This window comes from Myxocyprinus asiaticus, chromosome 23 (genome assembly GCF_019703515.2).
Source record: "Myxocyprinus asiaticus isolate MX2 ecotype Aquarium Trade chromosome 23, UBuf_Myxa_2, whole genome shotgun sequence".
Taxonomy (NCBI): Eukaryota; Metazoa; Chordata; class Actinopteri; order Cypriniformes; family Catostomidae; genus Myxocyprinus; species Myxocyprinus asiaticus.
This window is the reverse complement of record NC_059366.1, coordinates 9,470,902-9,494,367: the sequence shown is the minus strand read 5'-3', so window position 1 is coordinate 9,494,367 and position 23,466 is coordinate 9,470,902. Positions and strand designations below refer to the sequence as shown.

The window sequence follows — 23,466 nt, the reverse complement described above, 5'->3', positions numbered from 1 at the left end:
CTGATGAAAGACACTTCTAATAAATTTATTCATTATATTTTCACTACTCACTTATTACTTGCTGTGAAATATGCATATTTTTTCCTATATTCATAACTCTATATGGACAATAAATGGGTGCAAACATCTAATAGGACAGTGGTTCTCAACTGCTTTTGTTTCAGGACCAATGTTTTACATTAAGTAGCAACCTAACAAAATTATTAAAACTGTTTTTCATTAAAAAAAAAGTGACAGTCAAACCTAAAATGGATTAATATTTTGTCTAATTTCTCTCCTCATGATTATTGTAATTACCCTAAAACTCCGGCCATTACAATGACCGCCATGTTGGATTGTGATATTTATTGTTTTTTTCGCTGCTACTCCTACAGACTTGGTCCTTTTCACACAAAAAATGGCACCGGTGATCTTTAGACCGAGCCGCACATAAAATCTAATACAGAACTTTGATATTCGCCTTTTTTTTTCTTTTTTTAACTATACCAATTTGAATTTAAGGAAGTCAACAAAACAATGATTAAGGCTGTTTCCCGGCAAAGCTTTGTTCTATTAAAATTAATCTTGGTACAATTCATTAGCACCATGATCTGAGGGTACATGCCAAATTAGGTGACAGCGCCACCTATGGGGTCAAGAAGTCTCAAAAATTGCTATTTTTTCCCAGAACTTTTGAACAGTGTTGCCTAAAATCATGAGGTTGGTGGCTCTGGATTCCTTGGGTCATGAGGATTTTGATGATAGCCTACCAAGTTTTCCTGACATCTGCCATATTTCCTCTGCACCATTTTGGAATGCATACGCCAATATGCATTAACATTAACATAGACTGTTTTGTAACTGCATAAACAACAGCAGAAGTGTAACTGATCAGCCTAACACATGGAACAAACATTGTTTTAGTATTAACCCTATTATTAAGTATCAGATTAATCCAAAATAATGTATTGTTTGATTCGATGCACAACCACAAAAGATATTGGAAGCATTTTCCCCTCCCTTTTTAAAAGTTGATAAACCTAATTACATTTGCTATCCTAACTCCGCAAAATTTTACGGCTAGTTAATTTTCATTATTCGCAAAAGACAATGTTTTTCCCTTTTGTCCACCACCCAATCAGAACAGATCTGGGGCTCATTTTTGGTCCAGTTGAGAACCACTGCAATAGACATTATTGCTGAAAATTCTTTAGAAATCATATGCAATATTAATGGAAATATCACAGAGACTTTTGAGTAAATGTATGCTAAATACTGTAAAGCCAGCAGCATTTATCAGCCATGAATGGTGCAGATTTCATTTTGTGTCATACACAAATAATGATGAAACATAACAATGAAATGGAATTAATAATTTCAACCACTCAAAAAATAAACCATAACCTTCACACATTTTCATTCTAATAACCATAAATAATTATAGCTATATGTAATGTTGCAGTAGTTTATAATATAATATCCTTTCAATTTCCCAAACTACACCTCAATGCTGCCACCCAAGCAAGTTATTACGAGTCATTTTCTGTATCACAGCATCTTTAAGGAAAACAGTTGGCTCTATTTTAAGTGCCAGACAACAGCTCGGTACCAATACAAGAAAAATCTAAGTACAGAGACTGCATATGTTCTCTCATAAATGAGGGAGTCAAAAATAATCATGGCACATCTTTCGATAAAAGAGCTTATAATACACTGCACACCTCTAAAAAAAGCAGCAAACACAAAGTCATTCACATGGGTTAATGGAACACAAATTCAAGCATATTTCAGAGCTAAATTAAAACGACAGGAATCAAATGAAGGAACTCAGTTCATTTGTTGACTAATATGGAAGCATCTGATAAGTGCTCCTGTCGATGATGTGTTGCCAGGGTTAATAGTTTCAAAATCTGTTTGTTTGGAAGCCAAGGTGAAATGACTCAAGTAGAGCAATCTGTTCGGCTCGTGACGCATTTGTCGGAGCATTAGGCATGTTTCACACTTTGCTCAGATCCAGCTTGCACAGATAAGGGGAGCGGAAGGAGCCTAAATACAGGTAGCCGTTGTACTCGTGTGCTTCACTGATGTAGGCGGACACCATGCCGTGTGGATCGTGGAAGCTACGCACACACGTTCCACCATCCTGCAGCTCCACCACCAGACTGTAGCGTGGCACAAATTTCAGTAGTGTATCTTGACTGAAGAGCTGAAAACACCAAATTAAGAGATAAAAGCATAAACATATCAGAGTTATGTCATCATATGGGTTTGAAACGAAGGTGAGTAAATAAGTGAACTATTCCTTTAACACATTAATAAATTAGATATCAGATGTATAAGTGATGAATTCAAAATTCATGGTATACCTTAAATATGAGCTTCTTAATCCAGGGTCTTTGAGACAGGAAGTCCAGCATGGAGAAACCGGGGTTGGGTCGCACAGCAGACATAGCCACCCAGTAGCCACCTGAAGAACTGCGTCGGATGTTATCGGGAAATCCTGGGAGGTTGTCTATGAATGTATCCATGCCTCCTTTATTGAGACCAGACACATGGACTCTGAAGTGTACAAAGAGTGAAGTGTGCACTGCTGGTATGAGTCAACATCAAATGTGCACCACTTTAATATGAGAAGTGGAAAAATTAGGCTGATAAATTGGACAATATTAGGCCATTTCGAGATTAGCCGATTAACAGAAGCCTTCGTTTTCCCTAGTGTCAGTTCCAAAATCTGCTACCAGCCCTGTCATTGCACAATTTTCATGTGAATTCTAGTAATTTTATGAGTAAATGTTATGTACAAAAGTATGTTTATATTTCCGGCGCTTTGCAAATGTCCTTTTCTGAAATCCAAAGACTAATATAGGTACTGTACAACAGAAGAGCCAAAATGTTGAGTCGAAAATTTAGATTTTGACTATTGTTTGTGTGTAAATAAATAATGGTGCATTGCTAGTTTCAACATTACTTGTAGCTTAGACCTCTGTTGGACAAGAAAAGCTAGCTCCATACCATGTTACCAACATTTGGTTTTTGACCACAGAAAATGTGTAAAATGTAAACATTTTTGAATGGAGCCACATTGAGATCCCCATGTCCCTCGAATATGGGGCTTAAAAAAATAGAGATACAAAAAGGAAAGTTTGCTCTGAACCAGAATCTTAAAGGATACTAAGATATCTTTAACACTTCTGAAGTTATCGGCACTTCTTTTAGGAACTTTGGGAAAAACAACACAAGTGTTTTTGTTTGGCATTTACTGCAACAAGAGGTTCTGAATACAACTGATTTAGTAATAGACCTACCTATCTCTGTGAATAAAATAAAGTTATGACGCTGCCAACTTTTCTAAGGTTATTTTATGACCTGTAGTTTTGCTCCAAAATCATAGGTGAAATTTGTCACTTTGACCTCACTCAACAGAATATTGGATTACTCCACGGCATTTATATTTTGGCGTTCAACATTTATGTTTGTCTTTCAAATTATGCAATAATAAAAAAAAATGTAAAAAAGATATATTTTTACGTTTACTAAAGTATCAAGTTATTTGCACAACAACATTCTACCACCAAACTCAATTGAAAAAGCAATAACAGAAAGCAGCAATAACGAGGCCAAGCACCGAAATGGCAAGCATTGTACCACACCAAACAGGTCAAAGCACACACAGACTGAATATATAATGCAAAGCAAACCAAAACCACTTTGCAAACCACCAAAGGAACATGCCAAGCTGAGAGTCAGCACAGCCAAGTGCAGCAATCAACTACTGTAGGTATTGACGTAACTTTTCAACAAAGATGAAAATCAAAATTCTGTGCAGTCATCTCTGTGCAGCTTAGGCAGAAGATCAGCCGAGTGCTGATCTTTTACAGGTGGAGTAGCGAAAAAACAAACGCCACAGTCCAACATGGCAGCAACTGTAATTGGTGGAGTTCTAATGTAAGTGGTGCAATAAAATAAATAATCAGAAATAGTTCATTTTTGAGTTCTGGTGGTGGTGCTATAGAGTTTGGCCTAGAGACCCCATGTTTTGTCTGGGGGCTATTCATATCCACCCCTATCACTGTGCCAAATTTCAGCACTTACCTATGAACGGTTCATAGAGCTGCCATTGGCACTCAGTGGGGAGGAATAATAATAATAAGAAAACTAATGAATACTATAGGTGCCACAGCACCTTCGGTGCTTGGCCCCTAATTATTTCTTGAGTCCACGCTCCCGAGTGTTATTTGTATGCCTATGTAGAGCGTTTTAAATTAGTCTCTTCCATTTCATGTAGGTTGCTGCCTGTGTAAGACAGCAAGGCTGCTCAATAGGTTTTGGAAAAGACAATAAAAAGCTAATTGTGAATGGACCAGACTCACTTTTACCCACTGCTGTGTCTTCAAAATTTAAAACAATCCCAGATCACCACAGGGTAAAACTCCATTAATATGAAACCGTCCATCTAACGGAGACCACACTAGCTTCAGTATGAGTAGAAACATGCCATTCATCTCTCCACACAGAAGCCTTAATGATGGAGAGTGTTGCCACGGCAACTGCATGCTCTCATCATTTATCCAGGTAAGGCTGAGGAGAACAATCTGTGCCTCAAGCAGACACAAGATGTCGAGTACAGCGTGAGTGAGGACTTTGTAATTCAAGGATTTAACAGTTGTGAAGTGACAGGAAGATTTTGAAGTTATACCTGACCTCATTACAAGCTAGCCAAAAGGTAGAATCATGTTTGAAATTAGACCAGAGGATCAGAGTTTACAGAAATATAAGTGTAACAGTGATGCACAGCAAAACATCATTATGCCCATTTTTTTTTAATCAAACATTAACATCCCAGTTAACCCATGGGCTGAAGCTACTCTTTAATAGAGTAAAATTAAAAAAGGGAAGTGCAGGTCTCAGTGGAACAAAAATGGGCGTTTCCCAATCAGTGGATGTTTCAAAACCAGGATGGTCTTTTTTCAACTATCCAATGAAAGTAGGGTCTCTCAAAGTAGAAGGCTAATTGAATAAAGTGGTTGAAAAACACTCACTGATTGGGACATGCCCATTTTTGTTCTGCAAAGACGCCAGTCTCGAAAAAAAGGGAAAAACATACCAAAAAAAACTAGGCGAAGTGTGTACTTTTTTTAATGTTGAATACTTTCTCCTATCCAAGCTTATTACTGTATGCAGAGTCATTTATAAGTAAGCTATTCATAGATTGATCCACTGGTACAAGTATTCAGGAAAACTTTTTGCAATTCTGTTTATGGTGCTGAAATTACACACTGAGGCCACGTCCACACTATTACATTTTTGTTTAAAAATGCATTGATTTCGCTATGCTTTCGCCTCTCATCCACACTAGATCCACGGTTTGTACAGATGCTTCAAAGTGACATTCAAGGACTTTTCAAGCACATTTTTATTTGTTTTCAAGGACTATGCAAGAGATGACATTCATCAAACAAATTCTTCATTAGTCTTTTTCAAAAACCTGCGTCTTATTCACTAACCACCCACAATCTATTTTAGCAGGCGCAATCAGTGCTGAAATTGCGCTGCATCTTCAATATTTAAATGAAGTCACAGACATTGTTTTCCACGCAAACACGCCTCCTTTCTATGTAAATTAGGCTCATTGTAAGTTGCGCTTCATGCGCAAAAATTGCCCACCACAATTTACATCTCGCTATTCCTGCCAAATGAAACAAGGCGGTAAACCAATTTTTTTTTTCCTTTAAAGCCATACCAGCTTCTATGGCTATATTCATGGCGAGAGCCAGTTTAGTTATTCAAGAGTGAAACTAAAAAAGGTGTTTAAGATTAAACACTAAATTTGGATTTACTTGGTTAAAAACCTTTTCAAAAGTGTCAACAGAATAATACAGGTTCCTCAAGTGTGTTGAAGCATTACAGTCCAGTATGACATGTTTAATGTATAGTGGGCTCTGACAGGATGGGCACTTTGGTGAATTTTCTCCAGATAGTAAAAAAGTGGTGTGTGAGCCTTGCGTGTCCTATCCGGCATCGAGTGTAAGTGTCTTGATCCCAACGATTATTAAAGGGAATACGTGTCTTGTCCCAACAAAAGGATTTATTTCCAGTAATTTGTTGGTTAAACACTGATCCCATTCTGACTGCCATTTGTTTTTAGTGTATACGTTTAATGTTGGTTTTAGGTCTGTGAATGGAATAAAGCATTTTACTGGTTCTAAGGATAATGCTTCTTTGGCAGCTCCATCTGCTTATGTGTGTTCATTTCCAGAGATTCCTGAGTGGCCAGGTACCCAGCAGAAAATAATACTAAAATTCTTTGATTCCAGAGATGACACTTTGTTTAAAATCTTCACAATTGTTGGGTGATCGGTTCTTATAGATTCCAATGCTTCCAGACATGATTTAGAATCAATTATCATTAAAAAGGATTTCTGTGGAACAGTCTCAATGAACTTCAGTGCTAGTAATAAAGCATTTGCCTCTGCAGTAAAAACTGAACTTTGATCGGGGATGCGGATGCCTTGACACAGTTTACTTGTTGCAAAGGCACTGCCACTTGATTTCCAGATTTGGATTCATCTGTATATATTGGGATATGTTGTGGGAACACTGCTCTTATATCCAGGAATTGATGGTAAAATTCATTCGGATGAGTTTTTGATTTTTGGTTTCTCGTTAAATCCAGACGGATTTTGGGCTTTTTGAGATCCCATGGGGGGATTTCGCAAAAATGTGTCTGCTCCAGAAAGTTTAGATCCACATTCAGATTCTCCAGATAGGTTTTTACACATAGGCCAAATGGACGAATGTGACTTGGTTTTCTTTCATATAGAATTGAATGTTAAATTGAGAAAACTACTGGATAGGCTGGATTTTCTTTATTTGTTTTCAGTTTGATTGCATATTGTAGGATCAGCTTTAGGCGTCTGATTTCCAAGGAAGGTTCATTGGCTTCCACATATAAACTTTGAATTGGTGATGTTCTGTATGCTCCTAAGGCCAGTCGAATACCTTGGTGGTGAACAGTATCTAGAAGTTGTATATATGATCTCCTGGCTGATCCATAAATGATGATTCCATAGTCCAGCTTTGAGTGAATCAAGGTTCTGTACAGATTCATAAGAGTTGAACTGTCTGCTCCCCATTTGGTTTTGGAAAAAACCTTTAAAACGTTCATAGCTTTAAAACATTTCTTTCAACAATTTAATATGAAGAATAAAAGACAGCTTGCTATCAAAGTTGATACCAAGGAAACTGTTCTCTTTAACGACTTTGATGGGGACTCGGACGGAGCTGACAGAAATTCATACAGACAGTTTTTGTTTGTGAGAACTTGAAACCATTCTGAGTTGACCAGGAGTGCATTTTGTTTATCTTCAGTTGGATTTTTTCACTCGATAGTATGCATGTACTTGCTTCTGTAGCAAATGCAGATGTCGTCTACATATAAACAACAATGAACATCAGAACCAATGACTTTTGCATTGCTGTCTATTTTAATACTAAATAGAGTTACTGATCGAATACTACCTTGAGGTACTCGAAGTTCTTGTTTATGTAGACTGGACAAGGTGTTTGCTATCTTTACTCTTTAAAGTCTGTTCAATAAAAAAATTTCAATAAAGGTTGGCAGGTGACCTCTAAAATTAATTCGATACAGATCCTTTAAAATGGATTTCCATGTCGTGTCGTAGGCTTTCTCCAGATCAAAGAAGACAGCTACAACATGCTCCTTTCTAATAAAAGCATCACGAATATAGCTTTCAAGACAAATAAGATGATCTGTAGTGCTTCTACCTTTCCTGAAACCACATTGGGCATTACTTATGTGATGTTCAGATTCCAGTACCCAGACCAGGTGATCATTGACCATCCTCTCCATTGTTTTACATAAGCAGCTGGTTAAGGCTATAGGGCGATACTTTTATGGGATCACTACGGTCTTTTCCTGGCTTTGGAATGGGTATTATTTCTGCTTCATGCCAAGCGGGTGGGATTTTTCCAGATATCCAGATGGAGTTGAAAATTCTAAGGAGCATTTTCAGAAAGAGGTGGGGTAGATTCTTTAAGAATTGAGAGGACTTTATCTGGTCCAACAGCTGTGTCGTGGGATTTATTTTTATCGCTGTAGCTCTTCCATGGAGAAGGGTTGGTTGTAGGGCTCTGCATTGCTAGAGCCAAAGTTAATCTTCTCCTTTTCATGTTGAGCATGAAATATTCGAAAAGTGGGAAGACAGTTATCAATAGATGAATTGCTTTCGAAAGTTCTTGCTAAAATGTTTGCAATTTCTTGTTTTGACGTCAGAAGTGTACCATGCTGTTTGATGTGCCATTGTTTTTTCCCTTCATTACCCGTATCAAGTTCCATATTTGGTTTGAAGTACTTGTTGTCAAGTTGGAAACAAATCTTCTCCAGCTTTCCTTTTTAACTTTATTTATGATTCCTCTTGCTTGTGCTCTACTCATCTTGATTTTGATAAGATTTTCAGTTGACGGGTGTCTAAAGAAAATCCTTTCAGCTTTCTTCCTCACTTTTATGGTTTCCTTACATTTATTATCAAACCATGGAAGTCACCTATGTTTCATATTTAAAGATGTTCTTGGGATTGTATCATTAGCTATAGCTATAAGCGTTTTAGTAAAATTCTGCATAGCATCAAGGCTGTCTTATGGAAACTGTGCAAGCCTCTCATAACAGAGGGTTTGAAACTGAAACCAATTAGCTTTTTTAATTTGCCATCTTTGTACATTTGTTTCTACCACTTTTCCTTTGATGGTTATAATGATTGGGAAGTGGTCACTACCACAGAGGTCATGCCAGACTCTCCATGATAGGTCCAAGTACAATCCAGGCTGACAAATTGTTAAGTTGATCGCAGAGTATGTTACATGTCCCGGGTGTAAGTAGGTATTTGATCCATTACTTAAAAGGCACAAAATATGGTTATCTATAAAATCTTCAATCTTCTTACCTTTTGTATTGTTGCTACCCCACAGAAAGTTGTGACTATTAAAATCACCCATGAGAATAAAGGGGGGGGGGGCTTAGCAACAAGGTGATCTAGGACCTGTGTGTCAAGTTTGAGTTTGGAGGAATGTAGATAGAAACAGCTGTGATGGTTTTCTGCAGAGTCAGTCGTACTGCTGTCACCTGTAGGTTGTTTTTAATATTTCTATGACTGTGGATCACATCATTTCTTATTAAAATGGCTGTACTACCGGAAGCCCACTTGTCATTGGGACCAAAGGTATTAAAAAATATATATTTTTAAAAGAGAGAGTACAATCTGATGGTAATTGTGTTTCCTGAAGACATATGGCTATAGGATTGGTGATTGCAATTAAACGTTGTAGTTCCGTAAAATTAGCCCATGACAGTTCCATTGGATGATAACATTCTCCATTACCTGTTAGGAAGAATAGGGACAGTTGGTCTGATTTTGCCTTTAGGGTATGGACTTCTACTATGATGTTCCCTCTTTTTCATTTCCACATCTCTAGTTTGCCTGGTCTTTGAAGTTTCATCGTGGGGTGCTTTAGATTGTGAAGAGCTTGCTTTTCTATTATTTTTATTGGCTTTTTGGTTCTTGTTATTGAGCTCTGATTGGAATGGATGTCATTTAGAAGAGTTCCTGTATTCTTCATCTTTGGGGGAGTATTACTATAATTTATAGTTTATCTTTGTGCATCCAGGTAATATCTGTCTGGCAATCTATTGTTCTCACAGCTTTTTTTGCAGCAGAGGTAAAGGTTTTATTCAGAGTAAACACAGGGTCAGCAGCCACCATTTTCTTTGCTTCAAGATAACTGATTCTCTTAGGTGCATCTGATCTTCTGTATTTCTTTTTCTTTGATCCACATGTGACACTGTTTTGATGCAGCTGAGTGGTCACCTGAGCAGTTACAACATTTAGGTGGTTTTTCACAACCCTCTTTGTTGTTGCCCTCATCCCCACAGTTGCAACAGGTATGTTTGTTGTTGCAGCCATTGGATCTGTGTCCATACCTTTGACAGTTGAAACACCGCAGAGGGTTGGGTACAAATAGGTCCACCGGAACACTTAGGTATCCAATTCGAATCTTTTCTGGAAATAGTGGTTTATTAAAAGTGAGGATGTACATACTAGTTTGATTGTTCGCTCTTCTCTCTTGATTATTATTCTTTTAACTTTTGTTACTCCTTGAGTCTTGAGTTCATGTGTTATTTCCTCTTCATCCACATCGTCCAGCTCTCTAGTGCGGATTACTCCTTTACTGCAATTCAGAGTTGGATGAGAGAAGGTCTTTATCTGTACTCCAGCTAATGTGCTGGCATGTAGTAAGTTTTCAGCATTGGCCTTTTTACTGCACTCCACAAGAATTTGACCAGATCGAAGCTTTTTCACTTCTTTTACTGTACCTGCAATTCCTGCAATACCTTTTGTATAGCAAAAGGGGAAAGCTTGCTGATTGGAAAGTCTGGAGCAGCAGCTTCAATAATACATTTTGGCCAGTCATCATTACTCGGTATAGAAGCACATTTGTTTTCTAAAGTATTATCAGTGTCCAAGTCCAAAAAATGCTTTTTTTGAGGTGTTTTGTAGCCATGTTTTAGTTTTTCAGTTTCATAATCTCTGCTCCCTACCCACCTTGGAGCCAAAAAGAGAGGGATGCACAGTGCCGCGGATCTCCAGCAGATTATGCATCAGGGATGCAGGGATGATATACTCAAGCAAACTGAGCAACAAGTTTTACTAAACTGACTCTTAGCCAACGCCTACTGGGAGTATGAGAAATATTTGATGCTCAGTTACCCTACACAGAGCAGTTCCATGGCAAGTCCTGACCAGCCGATTGATTGGATCGAGCCATTTCAATCCCCTGCCTAGGTGAAGTAGGAGCCGAAGTACTGTGTTGAAATAACGGAGTCCGCAGCAAACCGCATTTCTCAGGGACCAGGATCTCTTCCTCCACTGACACGGGTCGCAACTCACGGCAAACGAGTCGTCTCTTATTCCTATTTCTTATAATAGTAAAGAGGTAAAAAAGGGATCTATTAAACTCTGGGTTCTTACAGAGTGGTGGAAAAACCTTTATAGCTGTGACCCTAGCAAGGGGGGCTTAAAGGTTGTTCTCTCTTGCCCAAGGAGAAGACCCTAGCACTACGGAGGGAAGGAGCGCGCCACTGTTCCTTTCACGGGCTACCATCATAAAGATGGGTCCCGTGCCGTACCCGGCAGAGTTTGTCATATAAAGGTTGTCAGCTGCGTCCTCCACTGTACAGCACTTAGAATCGGCCTGCAAGATCATTGCGTGTGCAATTTGCGTTAAGCATATATTCTGTGGGCATGTTTGCGCTGTTGGCTGATCTGCATAATTCCTTTAGTGAATGGCGCGCTAAACCAGTGCAGAGAGCGCGTGCTCATAAATAGCGCATTTACCGGGGCGCAATTCATCCCCCATGTGTGTTCTGTCCACACAAGCGGAAGAATGCCCATTTGAAAACCGCAACCACAAAGAGGTATGCAATAACATATTCATCAAATAAATTCTTTATTCTCTATGTTTCGGGACATAAATGTGTCTGTGAGAGCGAGAAGCAGGAGAAAGAGGATGTGGTGTTTGGCTGTAGCAGAGGGGGTTCCGTACGTCTTTCTGTAACAGGACTGTATCCGTGGTTTTCCAAATATAAATACATTTAAGTTATTTAATGATTTCCCCAACGTATTTAAAGTTTTTTTACAATTCAAGCAGTTTTTAAGTGCCTGTTGGTAAAAAATGGCTGTTTTCAAGGTTTTCAAGGTCTTAAATAAATAAAAAGCCAAATTCAAGTACTTCAAGCACCTTGTACAAATCCTACTAGATCAGCATTTTCCTCCACCGAAACGCTCTTCACAACCCCATACTTTGGAAAACGAAGACGTAAGAAACTTCAATTTAAACGGCTTACTGTGGACGTGGCCAAATGGACTGATTTTATACAATCTGGTGAGATTCACCTCCTTATTCTTGCCATGGTCGTTTCAGCCACTAAAACAGACTCCTCATCAGGGAAGAGTTGGATGCCGTTAGGGAACCGCAAGTTCTCCATCATCACAGTAACTTCCTGGGTCTCTGTATCGTACTCGAGCACACTGCAAACACAAACATCAGCAACCTCAGTCAATGCATGAATACATTACTCCCTAAAAAAAACAATCACTCTTTCAGAAATACTGCAATGTTTGAAGCAACAAAAACTGGAAAACGCAAAAGTCCAAAAAATGCACTGAGAATCAGATGTGCGGTATGCCCCAATTACCGTCCATCTGCAGTGGCTTCCATGATCAGGTGCATGAAATCCCTGCGCTGCCACCTGCTGCTCGAATCAGTGAAGTACACCTTCTTCCCATCCTGAGTTACATCCAGATCATTCACAAAGGCCAGACGTCGACCACCGATCATCTTCCCTGTGCTCACTAGAGATTTTACATCACCTAAAGGCCAAAAAAGGAGAAAAACACAGCAAAAGAGGGAGGGCATTACCATAACACCAAAAAATAACAAGCAAAAAATAAGGTTCACCAGTAACATTTTAGAAGCTTTAGTTACATCTCTTTTTTTTTTTACCTTTAGGTATATATATATATATATATATAATGTCTGTTAAATGTTCGGTTGTGTCGTGTCCCCGTCTTCCGCAACTGTTCAAATTTGTATGCTGACTTGGCATGACACATGACATGACTTTTAAGTGTTTAAGGAACATGTTAAAGGAATAGTTCACCCAAAAATGAAAATTCTGTCATAATATACTCTCTCTCCTTCCAAACACATATGATGTTATTTTTTCTTCACAAAGCAAGAGACATTTTAAAACACTCTCCATTCAGTTCAAAGTGACCACAGTTGTCAAGCTTTGTGTGAGAAACAGAAGAAACTTTGTTATTAACTCATAATCTTCCCCTCCGCTGTAGCTCTCAAATCTCATTCTTCAAACCTGTCCTGACGTGGGTAAATGGGGTGGGGGGTGAATTTAAGAATTTCCTTAAATTTTGGTCAGTTCCTCACACAAATGTTTTGTATGGCTTCCTAAGACTTGGAATATAGGGTACAAGATATCTGGACTACTTTTATGGCTTTTTCTTTTTTTCTTTTTTGGTCCTCTTTGGAACTTGACAGGTCGCTATGAACTGTCGTTGTATAGATAAGAGCAGCGTGAAAATTCTCATAAACCTTTCATGTTCCATAAAAAAAGAGAGAGAGAGAGAGAGAGAGAGAGAGAGAGAGAGAGAGAGAGAGAGAACAGCAGAATTGTTATTTTTGGGGGAACTATTCCTATAAATTTCATATAACCACGATGACAATTTAAAGAAGAATATCTGGATGTCTCATTAAAAAAAAAAAAAGATTTTTCCCTTTTTTTTACCTGTGACAGGGTTGACTTCAAACAAACCCAAATAAGCATCAGCCACAAACAAAGTTCCATTGGGTCCCACACGAATTCCCAGCGGACGTCCACAGATGTGTTCCTGTTCACGAGAACCTTAATATTGGGAAAAAAACAACTTTGGTTAAGTGCCACTTATTATAATAGCATTTGATATCTCAACATAACTCAATTATTATCTTTATTAATAGAACTCTATTGTTATTAGATAACTCAATGTCAGGGATAGACTAGGATTAAAAAAACAGGACCTATGCTGACATAATACTAAATATCGCCTGCTGTATTGTCTAGTTAATTTATCTTTGTATTTTGATATGCCGACTGGCACACCAGGAAAAGTCATAGTTCCTTTTGCCAGTCCATCCCTGCTCAATGTGTATGACAGAATTTATGAGTGTCTCTTCAACTCCAGGCACTTTTCACACTGTGGATTTCTATAAATCAAAGTCTTTTTTTTTTTTTTTTTGTCTACTAACAACGCCAACAGTGTATGAACATGCATCACAGGAGATTTATGTAATTTTTTTCCTGAACATTATGGAAATTCCAATTGTAGAATTTTGTGGTGCAAATGATATTTTAGACATAAAAAGATTGATTCCTTTGTCTTGCTAAGGCTAATTCATAACTAACATTTTATGTATCCTAAATACACACAATTAAAGTGATTATTCACCCAAAAATGAAAATTCTCTCATCATTTACTCACCCTCATGCTATCCCAGATGTGTATGACTTTCTTTCATCTGCTGAACTCAAATGAAGATTTTTAGAAGAATATTTCAGATCTGTAGGTCCAAAATTTGTAAGCTCCAAAAAGCACATAAAGGCAGCATAAAAGTAATCCATAAGACTCCAGTGGTTTAATCCATGTCTTTAGAAGCAATATGATAGGTGTGGGTGAGAAACAGATCAATATATAAGTCCTTTTTTTTTTTTTTTTCCCAATTTGGAATGCCCAATTCCCAATGTGCTTTTGTCAATGTGCAAAGTCCTCATGGTCGCATAGTGATTCGCCTCAGTCCGGGTGGCGGAGGACGAATCCCAGTTGCCTCCGCGTCTGAGACCGTCAACCCACGCATCTTATCACGTGGCTTGTTGAGCGCGTTGCCACGGAGACATAGTGCTTGTGGAGGCTTCACGCCATCCACCGCGGCAACCACGCTCAACTCACCACGCGCCCCACTGAGAACGAACCACATTATAGCGACCACGAGGAGGTTATCCCATGTGACTCTACCCTCCCTAGCAACTGGGCCAATTTGGTTGCTTAGGAGACCTGGTTGGAGTCACTCAACACGCCCTGGATTCGAACTAGCGAACTCCAGGGGTGGTAGCCAGCGTATTTTACCACTGAGATACCCAGGCCCCAATAAGTCCTTTTTTACTATAAATTCTCCTCCCTGCTCAGTCAGTCTCCACTTTCACTTTGACTTTCACATTCTTGTTATGTTTTTGGTGATTCACATTCTTCATCATATCGCCCCATACTGGGCAGGGAAAATAATTTCTAGCAAAAAAGGACAAATATTGACCTGTTTCTCACCCACACCTATCATATCGCTTCTGAAGACCTGGTTTAAACCACTGGAGTCTTATGGATTACTTTTATGCTGGCTTGTGTGATTTTTGGAGCATCAAAATTTTGGCACCCATTCACTTGCATTGTATGGACCTACAGAGCTGAAATATTCTTCTAAAAATCTTAATTTGTGTTCTGCGGAAGAAAGAAATTCATACACATCTGGGATGGCATGAGGGTGAGTGAATGATGTGAGAATTTTCATTTTTGGGTGAACTATCCCTTTAAATATTTTCACATTTTGTGTAATTTGGCAAAATTACAGTTTGATCAGAAATAATGTCCAATAAAAATATTTTGCTCAAGTGATATTTAACTTGTTTTTCTCTGTTTTCTTCAAACATCACTTGTCTCATATTTAATCTCAAGCATGCTCTTCCCTAACACTTTTGTCTATTTGGTTTACAAGTATGCTAACTTGAAAAAACTTAATTAGGGGCAAAATTGTTTAGTGTGATGGAAATGATGTCAAACTGTGGGACAACCGTAATTTTTGAAAAATGTATAGAAATCATTCACACAATAAATATTGAAATTGTTTATTTTACTCTGTTTAGATTATCATTAATAATTTGTATTTTATTAAAGCTGCACTATGTAACTTTGTGCTCTTTAGCGACATCTGTGGTTGAAATTTTAAACTGCAAGCAATTTGCGGAAGAATACTTTACGTTAGTCGTGTTTCAACACTGCTCTTCTGGCGGATGAATCTCATGATTTGAGGTTACCTGGACATCGCCTGTGTGTGATCACGACTGAAAGGTATTCAGAGACGGAGTCATAATGTGCAATTTTCATGTCGATATAATTAGGTTATACGATTAAACATTAAAAAATGAAATATTACTTGCTTTGATGAAGATGAACACCACTTATTTACATATTTTGAATGAATTGCACACTTTTCTGACACTATACTCAAAGCGCTTTTACATAAAGAACAGGGGACTCTCCTGAATCACCACCAGATATGTGTATTTTAATATGATTATTCAAGTGTTGTATCTACTATTAATGTTTGTATTTTACAACACATCAATTTAAGAGGTGAAACCAGTGATATGGCTGATACAAAGCTTTATTATTTTGACATTATGTACAGCCCAGTGTTAATCTTGTCAACTAAATCACTGACGAAAACGTTAGTTGACGAAAGGTTTTTTGATTTAGTCAACGATAATGAAAACGGAGACGAAAAAGGTGCATCATGAAGATTATTCAATTATTTTATTAAAGCATACTGTTGATGAAAATATGACAATAAATATTACACTGCAAGATATTAACAGTGCAATATATAAACAGAGGAAGAACGATCTTGAGAATCTGTAAATACTGTAGAAGATATTATATATGGATTCATTTTATACATTAATCCAATATGTTGGGGATTTCTCCACTTGAGCTGCGTGAGTTGAACGCAAAATGAACCACTTTAAAACGGGGTAAATACTTCATTCAAACACATCCTATTTATACATGAAATTCAGCATATATGGAACAACTTGCATCTGCACAGTAAAGCGGCGTGCTGGTCAAAATGTGCGTAATTTGCGTTGCATAACTTGCGTTGTGAATTCGCCGTTTCCATAAGAAACACGCTACATGCAATGTATACTTTCACGGAAAATTAAATGTCTAAAGCATGAAGATTTCAGAAACAGTAGGCGAACCTCTAAAAAGTAGATTATGTCAGTCTATACATTATTATTTCAGGAGCTCAAGTTTTTCACAACAAGGACAGTATGTACATTTATACTGTATGTTTAATACACTGTTTGGTCTGTTCCAGTTTGACACTATTTTGTCCATTTTGCATGTCATCATCAAGTAAAAGATATTATTTTTGTTGACTTATATGTCAATTATATGTAATTTGTGTAGTAAAACTGACTAAAATGTATGAATATGACATGTCGTAATATTGACTTTTTAAAAGGACATTTATGTCAAAAGACTAAAACTATGACTAAAATGAAAAACTGTGAAAAAATTAACACTGGTACAGCCTTAGTTGATAAAGCAAGTGAAACTGTAATAACACTGTAAACTAAAAACATAAAACGAGCAATAATGATGGGGAGAAAATATACTTTATCAAACGTAAAAATAATATGCTTAAATATGCAATATAAAAATGAAAAGAAGTAAATTTCAGAAGTACATTTAGAATACATGCACAGTAACTTCACAGCACAACATACTGTAGATACATCGCGATCAGTCAAAACACGGGTAATGTTCGATTCATAAAAGCATGGCAACCCTACCAGACAACATACTGTATCCAATTCCAAGCATTATTGCAGGAAAACAACTTTGCCAAATGGATAACAGATAAACATCCAGTCAGACTTCAGCGATGCCATCCTGAACTGTGGAGCACGTGCCAGCCGTTACTTCTTTCCTGTGTTTACGGACATGACGTCATGATGCAAAGAGGAACAACATAAGCCAGCAATTTCATGCCAAATCCGACCCAACATTTTTATAGGCTTACTGTAGTGATTTGGAATAAGGTAAGGACATTGTTTTGAACAATGATTGTTTATGTACTTAATAATGGCAATTTGTTCAATTTGAACCAAAAAACCTTACATAGTGCAGCTTTGAATAGATTTTCATAGTTTATTATTGAAAGTCTGGCTCTGGGACAAGGCTAAAACAGTAAAACCTATACATGAAAGGCATTTGAAAAATACCAAAAATAAGCTATAAAGTCCCGGTAAAAAGGTTTCCGATTCAGTTTTAATGAGACCATATCACGAAAAGACAAAAGTTGAAATAGTTAAATAAATAGAATAAAACAAAAATCAACCCCTGGGACTGAACGTTTTCAACTCGAAAGTTTCCAAAGTTGAAGAAACACCCACATATGGAAGGAATTTATCCACTACATGTCAAAATGCTCTTTAAATGCCCTGTCTCCAGCTTTTAAAACATACTCAAGATCTTCAAACATTTCTATGGGTAGTGACAACACGGCAATTTCTACAAAACATCTTTAACTTGAACTTGCAACATCATTAAAGGTGCTGTAAGCAATTTTAGCATTCTGAAGCTTTCTCGCGACTGAGCTGTTGAATTAGCCGTGCCCCCTCATTCCAAAACCCCGCCCTCCAAAGCTAATTTTGAGACCAAAACCAGGCAAAAGAGCAGAATTGTTTGTTCTTTTGGCTGTCAAATTCAACAGTGGCACAATAGCGCCCTCAACTGACAAACATTATGAATCATGGCCTCAATGATCCGCTTCAAATACAACACTATGAGAACGAGCAAAATGATAGACAGGTAAAAACCGTCAATGTTCGCGGTTCGCGGACACATTTTTGTTTGCCGTTTACAAAGTCTACAGCTGTCACAGAGACCGGTGAGATATCTCAGGACACTTATTTCATTAATATCTTTAACGGAGTAGGACAAATTTTTGCATATTTTTCCATGAAATAAAATCTTGAACATCTATTTGTTTGCAAAATGCCATTCTTTTTTATAAAGGAGTTGATTTAAAAAAAAAAAATTGCAACAGTTAGTGGATCTATTAACAAAGATTCATAACTTGTGCAACAACATCAAGAATCCTGATGTTTTCAAAGGACAAGGTCATTGGTAATGGTGTAATACTACATTACGCAGTCTTTGAGGAAGTAGTCGGGTATTTTTGGTGCTCTTACCACATGGTGGCTTGCCAAGTGTTGTTATAACATGAATGTTCCTTCCCTCGATTTTCACAATCTTTCCATCAGCAGTCCCAGTGTACAACACATCTACAAAACAAGAATGAGTTATGTTTCAACAGCATGACATGACCACTTTGAAATGGGGTAATATACTGTACTATATACAGTAGCAACAATGAGTATTTAGACACTTAAGCTACACTGAATTTAGAATGAATTTACATCAAATATCAAACCATAAAAACATGATCGAACACACACTCATAGTTAACTCATATTTAATCTATTTTGGCCACTGCGGCTGCTGTCTGTCCCTCAGTGTATATTGGCAAACACTTGGGACAAACTGGGTGAAAGGTCAAGCACTGACTCAACTGCTTTGCAAATACTGACCTCCAATGTTAGCGATGGATTCTGGGCCGATAAGCTGTTCCTCAAACAGTCGCTCTGCCTGTCTCAGTTTTAAGTTGGGCTCATAACAGCCGGTCATAAGAGGTGGTTCATTGAGACTGATTAATTGTAATTGGAGGGAGAAAAACACAAAGACACACACATTAGTCAAGCCTCATGTTCAGAAAGGCTTTCAGTTCTGCAGAGAGTCTATGAGCTGCAGTGCCCTATATATTAACTGCACAGCCATCAATTATTAAGCATTGACACATAAAGGAGAAAGCACTGTGGGACTTAAGGGGGTTAAGAATGAATATTCATTATGACACATCATATCACATTGAAGGGGTGTTCCCATTTAGCCTTAAATGAACAATTCAAACAAAAATGACACTTCTAAAAACAATTTACTAGAGCTGTCGATTTTACGTATTTAGTGTGATTAATTAAATAAAACATAACGAACTAAAATGAACACTAATTACATAATAAGGAATATTCCTAATATCGGAGTAATTCAAGACTGAAGTACCACCAGTTTTCAGCAGGAGGCAGTAAGTGAAACTCCAGCTGTTTAGGCAACACGCAGCTGTAGACGACAAACCACACTCAGCTTGACACTACAGACAGCACAAGATGAGGACGAGTTCTTGCGTTCAAACACAGCTAAATGATGCAAATTCCCGAATGCAGGAATATCTAGACATGTTTTCTAAGTTTCAAACTATGTTTAACTTGACACAGCGACCTAAAAACACTGTTTATGATGAAACGCAACCAGATTGACAAACTCAATTGTACAATTGATTGTTGTGGACTGTAGGCCAATGATAGTCTTATATTCAATAATATGGAAATAAACTAAATATTGCCTTCTAAAGCCACTTTTTGTATTGTAATATCAATGCTTTACTCATCTGCCACAATAATGAAATGCATTTGAATGATCTGAATTATTATTTTTATAATATTTACTACATTTATAATTATTTAAATAAAGCTATTTATAGTTATTTAATCATGATTTCATATAGATTTTTTTTAATGCCTTTCTCATCAAATAATTATACATGCAATTAATTTAATTCGGCGTGTCATGTAATTCACTCGATTAAGAATTTCAACTGATTGACAGCCCTACAGTTTACTCATCCCTCACTGTCATTCCAAACATGTATGCTGTTATTTTAGCACAGAAAACAAAAGGAGAAATTTCAAAGAATCTTTACCCAGCTCTTTTCCATCCGACAAATCAAAGTGACCACAGTTCCAAAAAGGACAAATAAATACCTTAAAAAGATCCATAAAATTGGTCCATATGACTCACGCGCTATATTCCTTTATATATGAATAAACAGCACACTACAGTCTTCTGGGGTCGTAAGATTTCTTTGTGTGATGACAATACCAAAATTAAGTCGCTATTCATTACTACTGTAATCACGAACATTCATTACCTGTATCAAAGCTCTGAAATCTCTTTGTGATCTTATTCGGATTCAACAATGGCACATTCACCTTTTTGCAGCAGGTTCGACAAAAGGCCACTGATTCACGTGTGTCTTAATTGAATGCCCGTTTAAACATGCGGAATGGAAAATGAGATTTGCAGTGGAAGGGAAGATTTTAAGTGAATAACAACCTAAATTTGAGTCTTTTCCTCACTCAAAGCTGTTATATAGCTTTAACTTGAAATGTAGCGCACATGCTGTATAAGACTTTTTTTTTTTTTCTTTTTTTTTTTGCCCTTTTTGGAGCTTGACAGCTTTCTAAAGATTCTTCAAAAATTCCAAAGAAAAATAGCAGCATTCAAGTTTAATTTAACATGGGGGAAGAGCAAATGCTAACAAAATTTTCATTTTGGGGTGAACCATTTCTTTAACCATTAAAACAGAAAACCTTAACATGTAAAGTCTAGACTAATGACTTCTTAACAAGACAACCTTTAAAAAACGACTTTCTGAAAAGGTGCTTCTCCTGGATTGCAAAATCTCCAGCTTGACAACATCATTTCACTGTGTTCTTCATGGTATTTTGCAATAATATGATATACGATTGCCAGGGAGACATTAAGCAATAAACGTTGAATAGGACATTGAGAAACAAAATGACAACAGCTCATGGCATCTGTGCAATGCTTGAGGCACATTGTCCCGACTGTATTCTTCGTCGCAATCCTGTATAGAAACATACACTTACATGCTTACCATTGAACAAATAGTAACAGACATTTTTAAGATTGCATTAAATTAATAAAAGAATACAATTTCAGATTTAAAGTTACCTGACATTTCTAGGTTTTCCTGATCAAGGGAAGTAGGTCTATAGCTCACCTGAACGCGTCTGGTTGAATGGGAGACTCGAAGATGAAAATGACCACCAGCAGTGGGAAGAGCAGGAATGCCACCAATGTGAGTAATGTCACACGAAACACCTTCCCACTGTAAGTGCTGCAGTGCATAAAAAACACCAACATGAAAATAAGTGTCACAAACTGCAATATATTATTCCAAGAGGATGCTTTCACATAAATGAATACAAATGCACTCGATCAATGGAGATCTAGAGAAAACATAAATGCAATCTTACCTTGTGCTTTTGTGCTGGGGTTCATGGGTTTCGTCTGTGATGATCTGAGGTCTGTTGAGCTTCCTCAACCGCAGTCCCTCGGGCTCATTCATGCTGCTTGTCTGCTGGATTTCTCTCTTTTTGCGGTTTCACAGCTATGTTCACGGAAACATACAGATAAATAATCGCTGCACCATTAAACGAGGAATTATTCGCTACATTAAAAGGCCAGTGCAGTTCATTACGTGCACATGAGAGAGACCAGCGCGCTCCCGGCAGTGATGTATGAATATGAACATGGACACCATGTGACACCGTCAAAGTAAAAGTCTAGAACAGCGAAAAAAAAAAAAAAAAAAAAATATGAATGTCACACATAATGTCCCTACTACCTGATATATAACTGAAATAATCTCCTGATAAATCCCATCTAGGTGATCAGCCCAGCCCTTTTAGCCAATCAGAAACACTGGTTTACTGCCACTGTGTTGGCTGACATGTCCTTGGAGGACATTTACATTTATTAATTTAGCACACGCTTTTATCCAAAGTGACTTGCAATCTAATTAGTAGGATTGGGTCAAGTGCTTGTGAAAGAGATGCGTCTTAAGAAGTTTATTGAAGGTGGCTAGCGAATCAGCTGCTTGGGTGGAGTATGGCCACCGAGGAACAGATGAAGTAAAGGTCTGGGAAAGTGATTTTGTGAATCTGTGAGATGGCACCATTGCAAGCATTGGCAACCAGTTCAGCAACCAGTGCAGTTCGATGAAGAGAGGCGTGACGTGCACTCTCTTGGGCCCGCTGAAGACCAATCATGCCTCCGAGTTCTGGATCAATTACAAAGGTTTGACAGTAGGCTTCACACAGGAAGTCCTACCAGAAGAGCATTGCAGTAGTCCAGTCTAGATATAACAAGAGCCTGGACAAGGAGTTATGTAGCATGCTCAGAGAGGAATGGTCTGATCTTCCTGATGTTAAACAGAGCAAATCTGCATGATCGTACTGTCCTTTCAATGTAGTCCATGAAGTTCAGCTGATAGTCAAACACAACGGCAAGATTTCTGGCTGTCCTGTCCTGGATGGTGTAATTGCTGATGAGTCTGGTTGAATGGTAAAGTTATGAAGAACTGCTGGGCTCGCTGGAACAACGAGAAGCTCTGTCTTTGCTAGGCTGGGTTGGAGGTGGTGTTCTTTCATCCAACACAAATTTCTGCCAGACAGGCTAAGATCTGTACAGCTACCATAGGTTTTAGTGAGAGGGTGTGTGGTTGAAAGGATGTGGAGGTCTAATTTTGTGGCTAGTATAAGTGAGCAAAATTGCATACAACATATTTCATGATGCAATTAATAAACACACAAACAAAAAATTCATACAAAATTCAAAAGGTTGTGTTCTTTACTTACAATACACATTTATTTGTTTACGATATTTTATTAAAATGTCCTTAATTGTTTTTATTGTGTTATTTTTAAGATAACGTGTGAAGGTTTCTGTCTTCACACCTCTGGTTACAGGCAAGCTCTCTTTCTCTCTTGACCAGTAAGTTGTTTGTGGATGCTTTAATGGCCCTAATCAACACTGGAAACCTTCGTAATACAGTTTGGATGGCCCTCAAGAGGCTTGATCTTAACGGTTTGTTGGAATTTTGTATTTTTATTTTCCTACAATATAACTGCTATTGCTTGACATTGGTCTGTTGGTTGAATGCAGCATAGCATCCTGGTTGCCATGGCAACACGAGCAGGTTTTCCATAGAATCCCTTTTTCCCCACTCTCTTTACATAATGTAATATATATATATATATATATATATATATATATATATATATATATATATATATATATATGCTTATATTATAACCTGAAT

The 23,466-nt window shown here is 37.6% G+C and overlaps 1 protein-coding gene across 1 annotated transcript; it reads right to left on the bottom strand.

Moving 5' to 3' along the window:
• Positions 1–4: 4 nt before the first annotated feature.
• On the bottom strand, positions 5–21,895 carry LOC127413707 (adipocyte plasma membrane-associated protein). Its single transcript, XM_051651063.1, has 9 exons — positions 21,620–21,895; positions 21,364–21,480; positions 19,034–19,149; positions 18,635–18,727; positions 13,355–13,471; positions 12,248–12,422; positions 11,946–12,080; positions 2,346–2,538; positions 5–2,185 (listed from the first exon to the last, which is right to left on the bottom strand). The coding sequence occupies exons 1-9, from the start codon at positions 21,709–21,711 to the stop codon at positions 1,976–1,978; spliced, it is 1,248 nt and encodes a 415-aa protein (XP_051507023.1). The 5' UTR covers positions 21,712–21,895; the 3' UTR covers positions 5–1,975.
• Positions 21,896–23,466: the final 1,571 nt, after the last annotated feature.

Bases quoted from the DNA above. Each gene is read 5' to 3' on its own strand.
- LOC127413707 (XM_051651063.1), bottom strand. From the start codon at position 21,711: ATGAATGAGCCCGAGGGACTGCGGTTGAGGAAGCTCAACAGACCTCAG. The intron at 21,481-21,619 runs GTAAGATTGCAT...TATGCACTGCAG, and splicing joins CCCCAGCACAAAAGCACAAG to CACTTACAGTGGGAAGGTGT. The intron at 12,081-12,247 runs GTAATTGGGGCA...TTGTGTTTGCAG, and splicing joins GAAGCCACTGCAGATGGACG to TGTGCTCGAGTACGATACAG.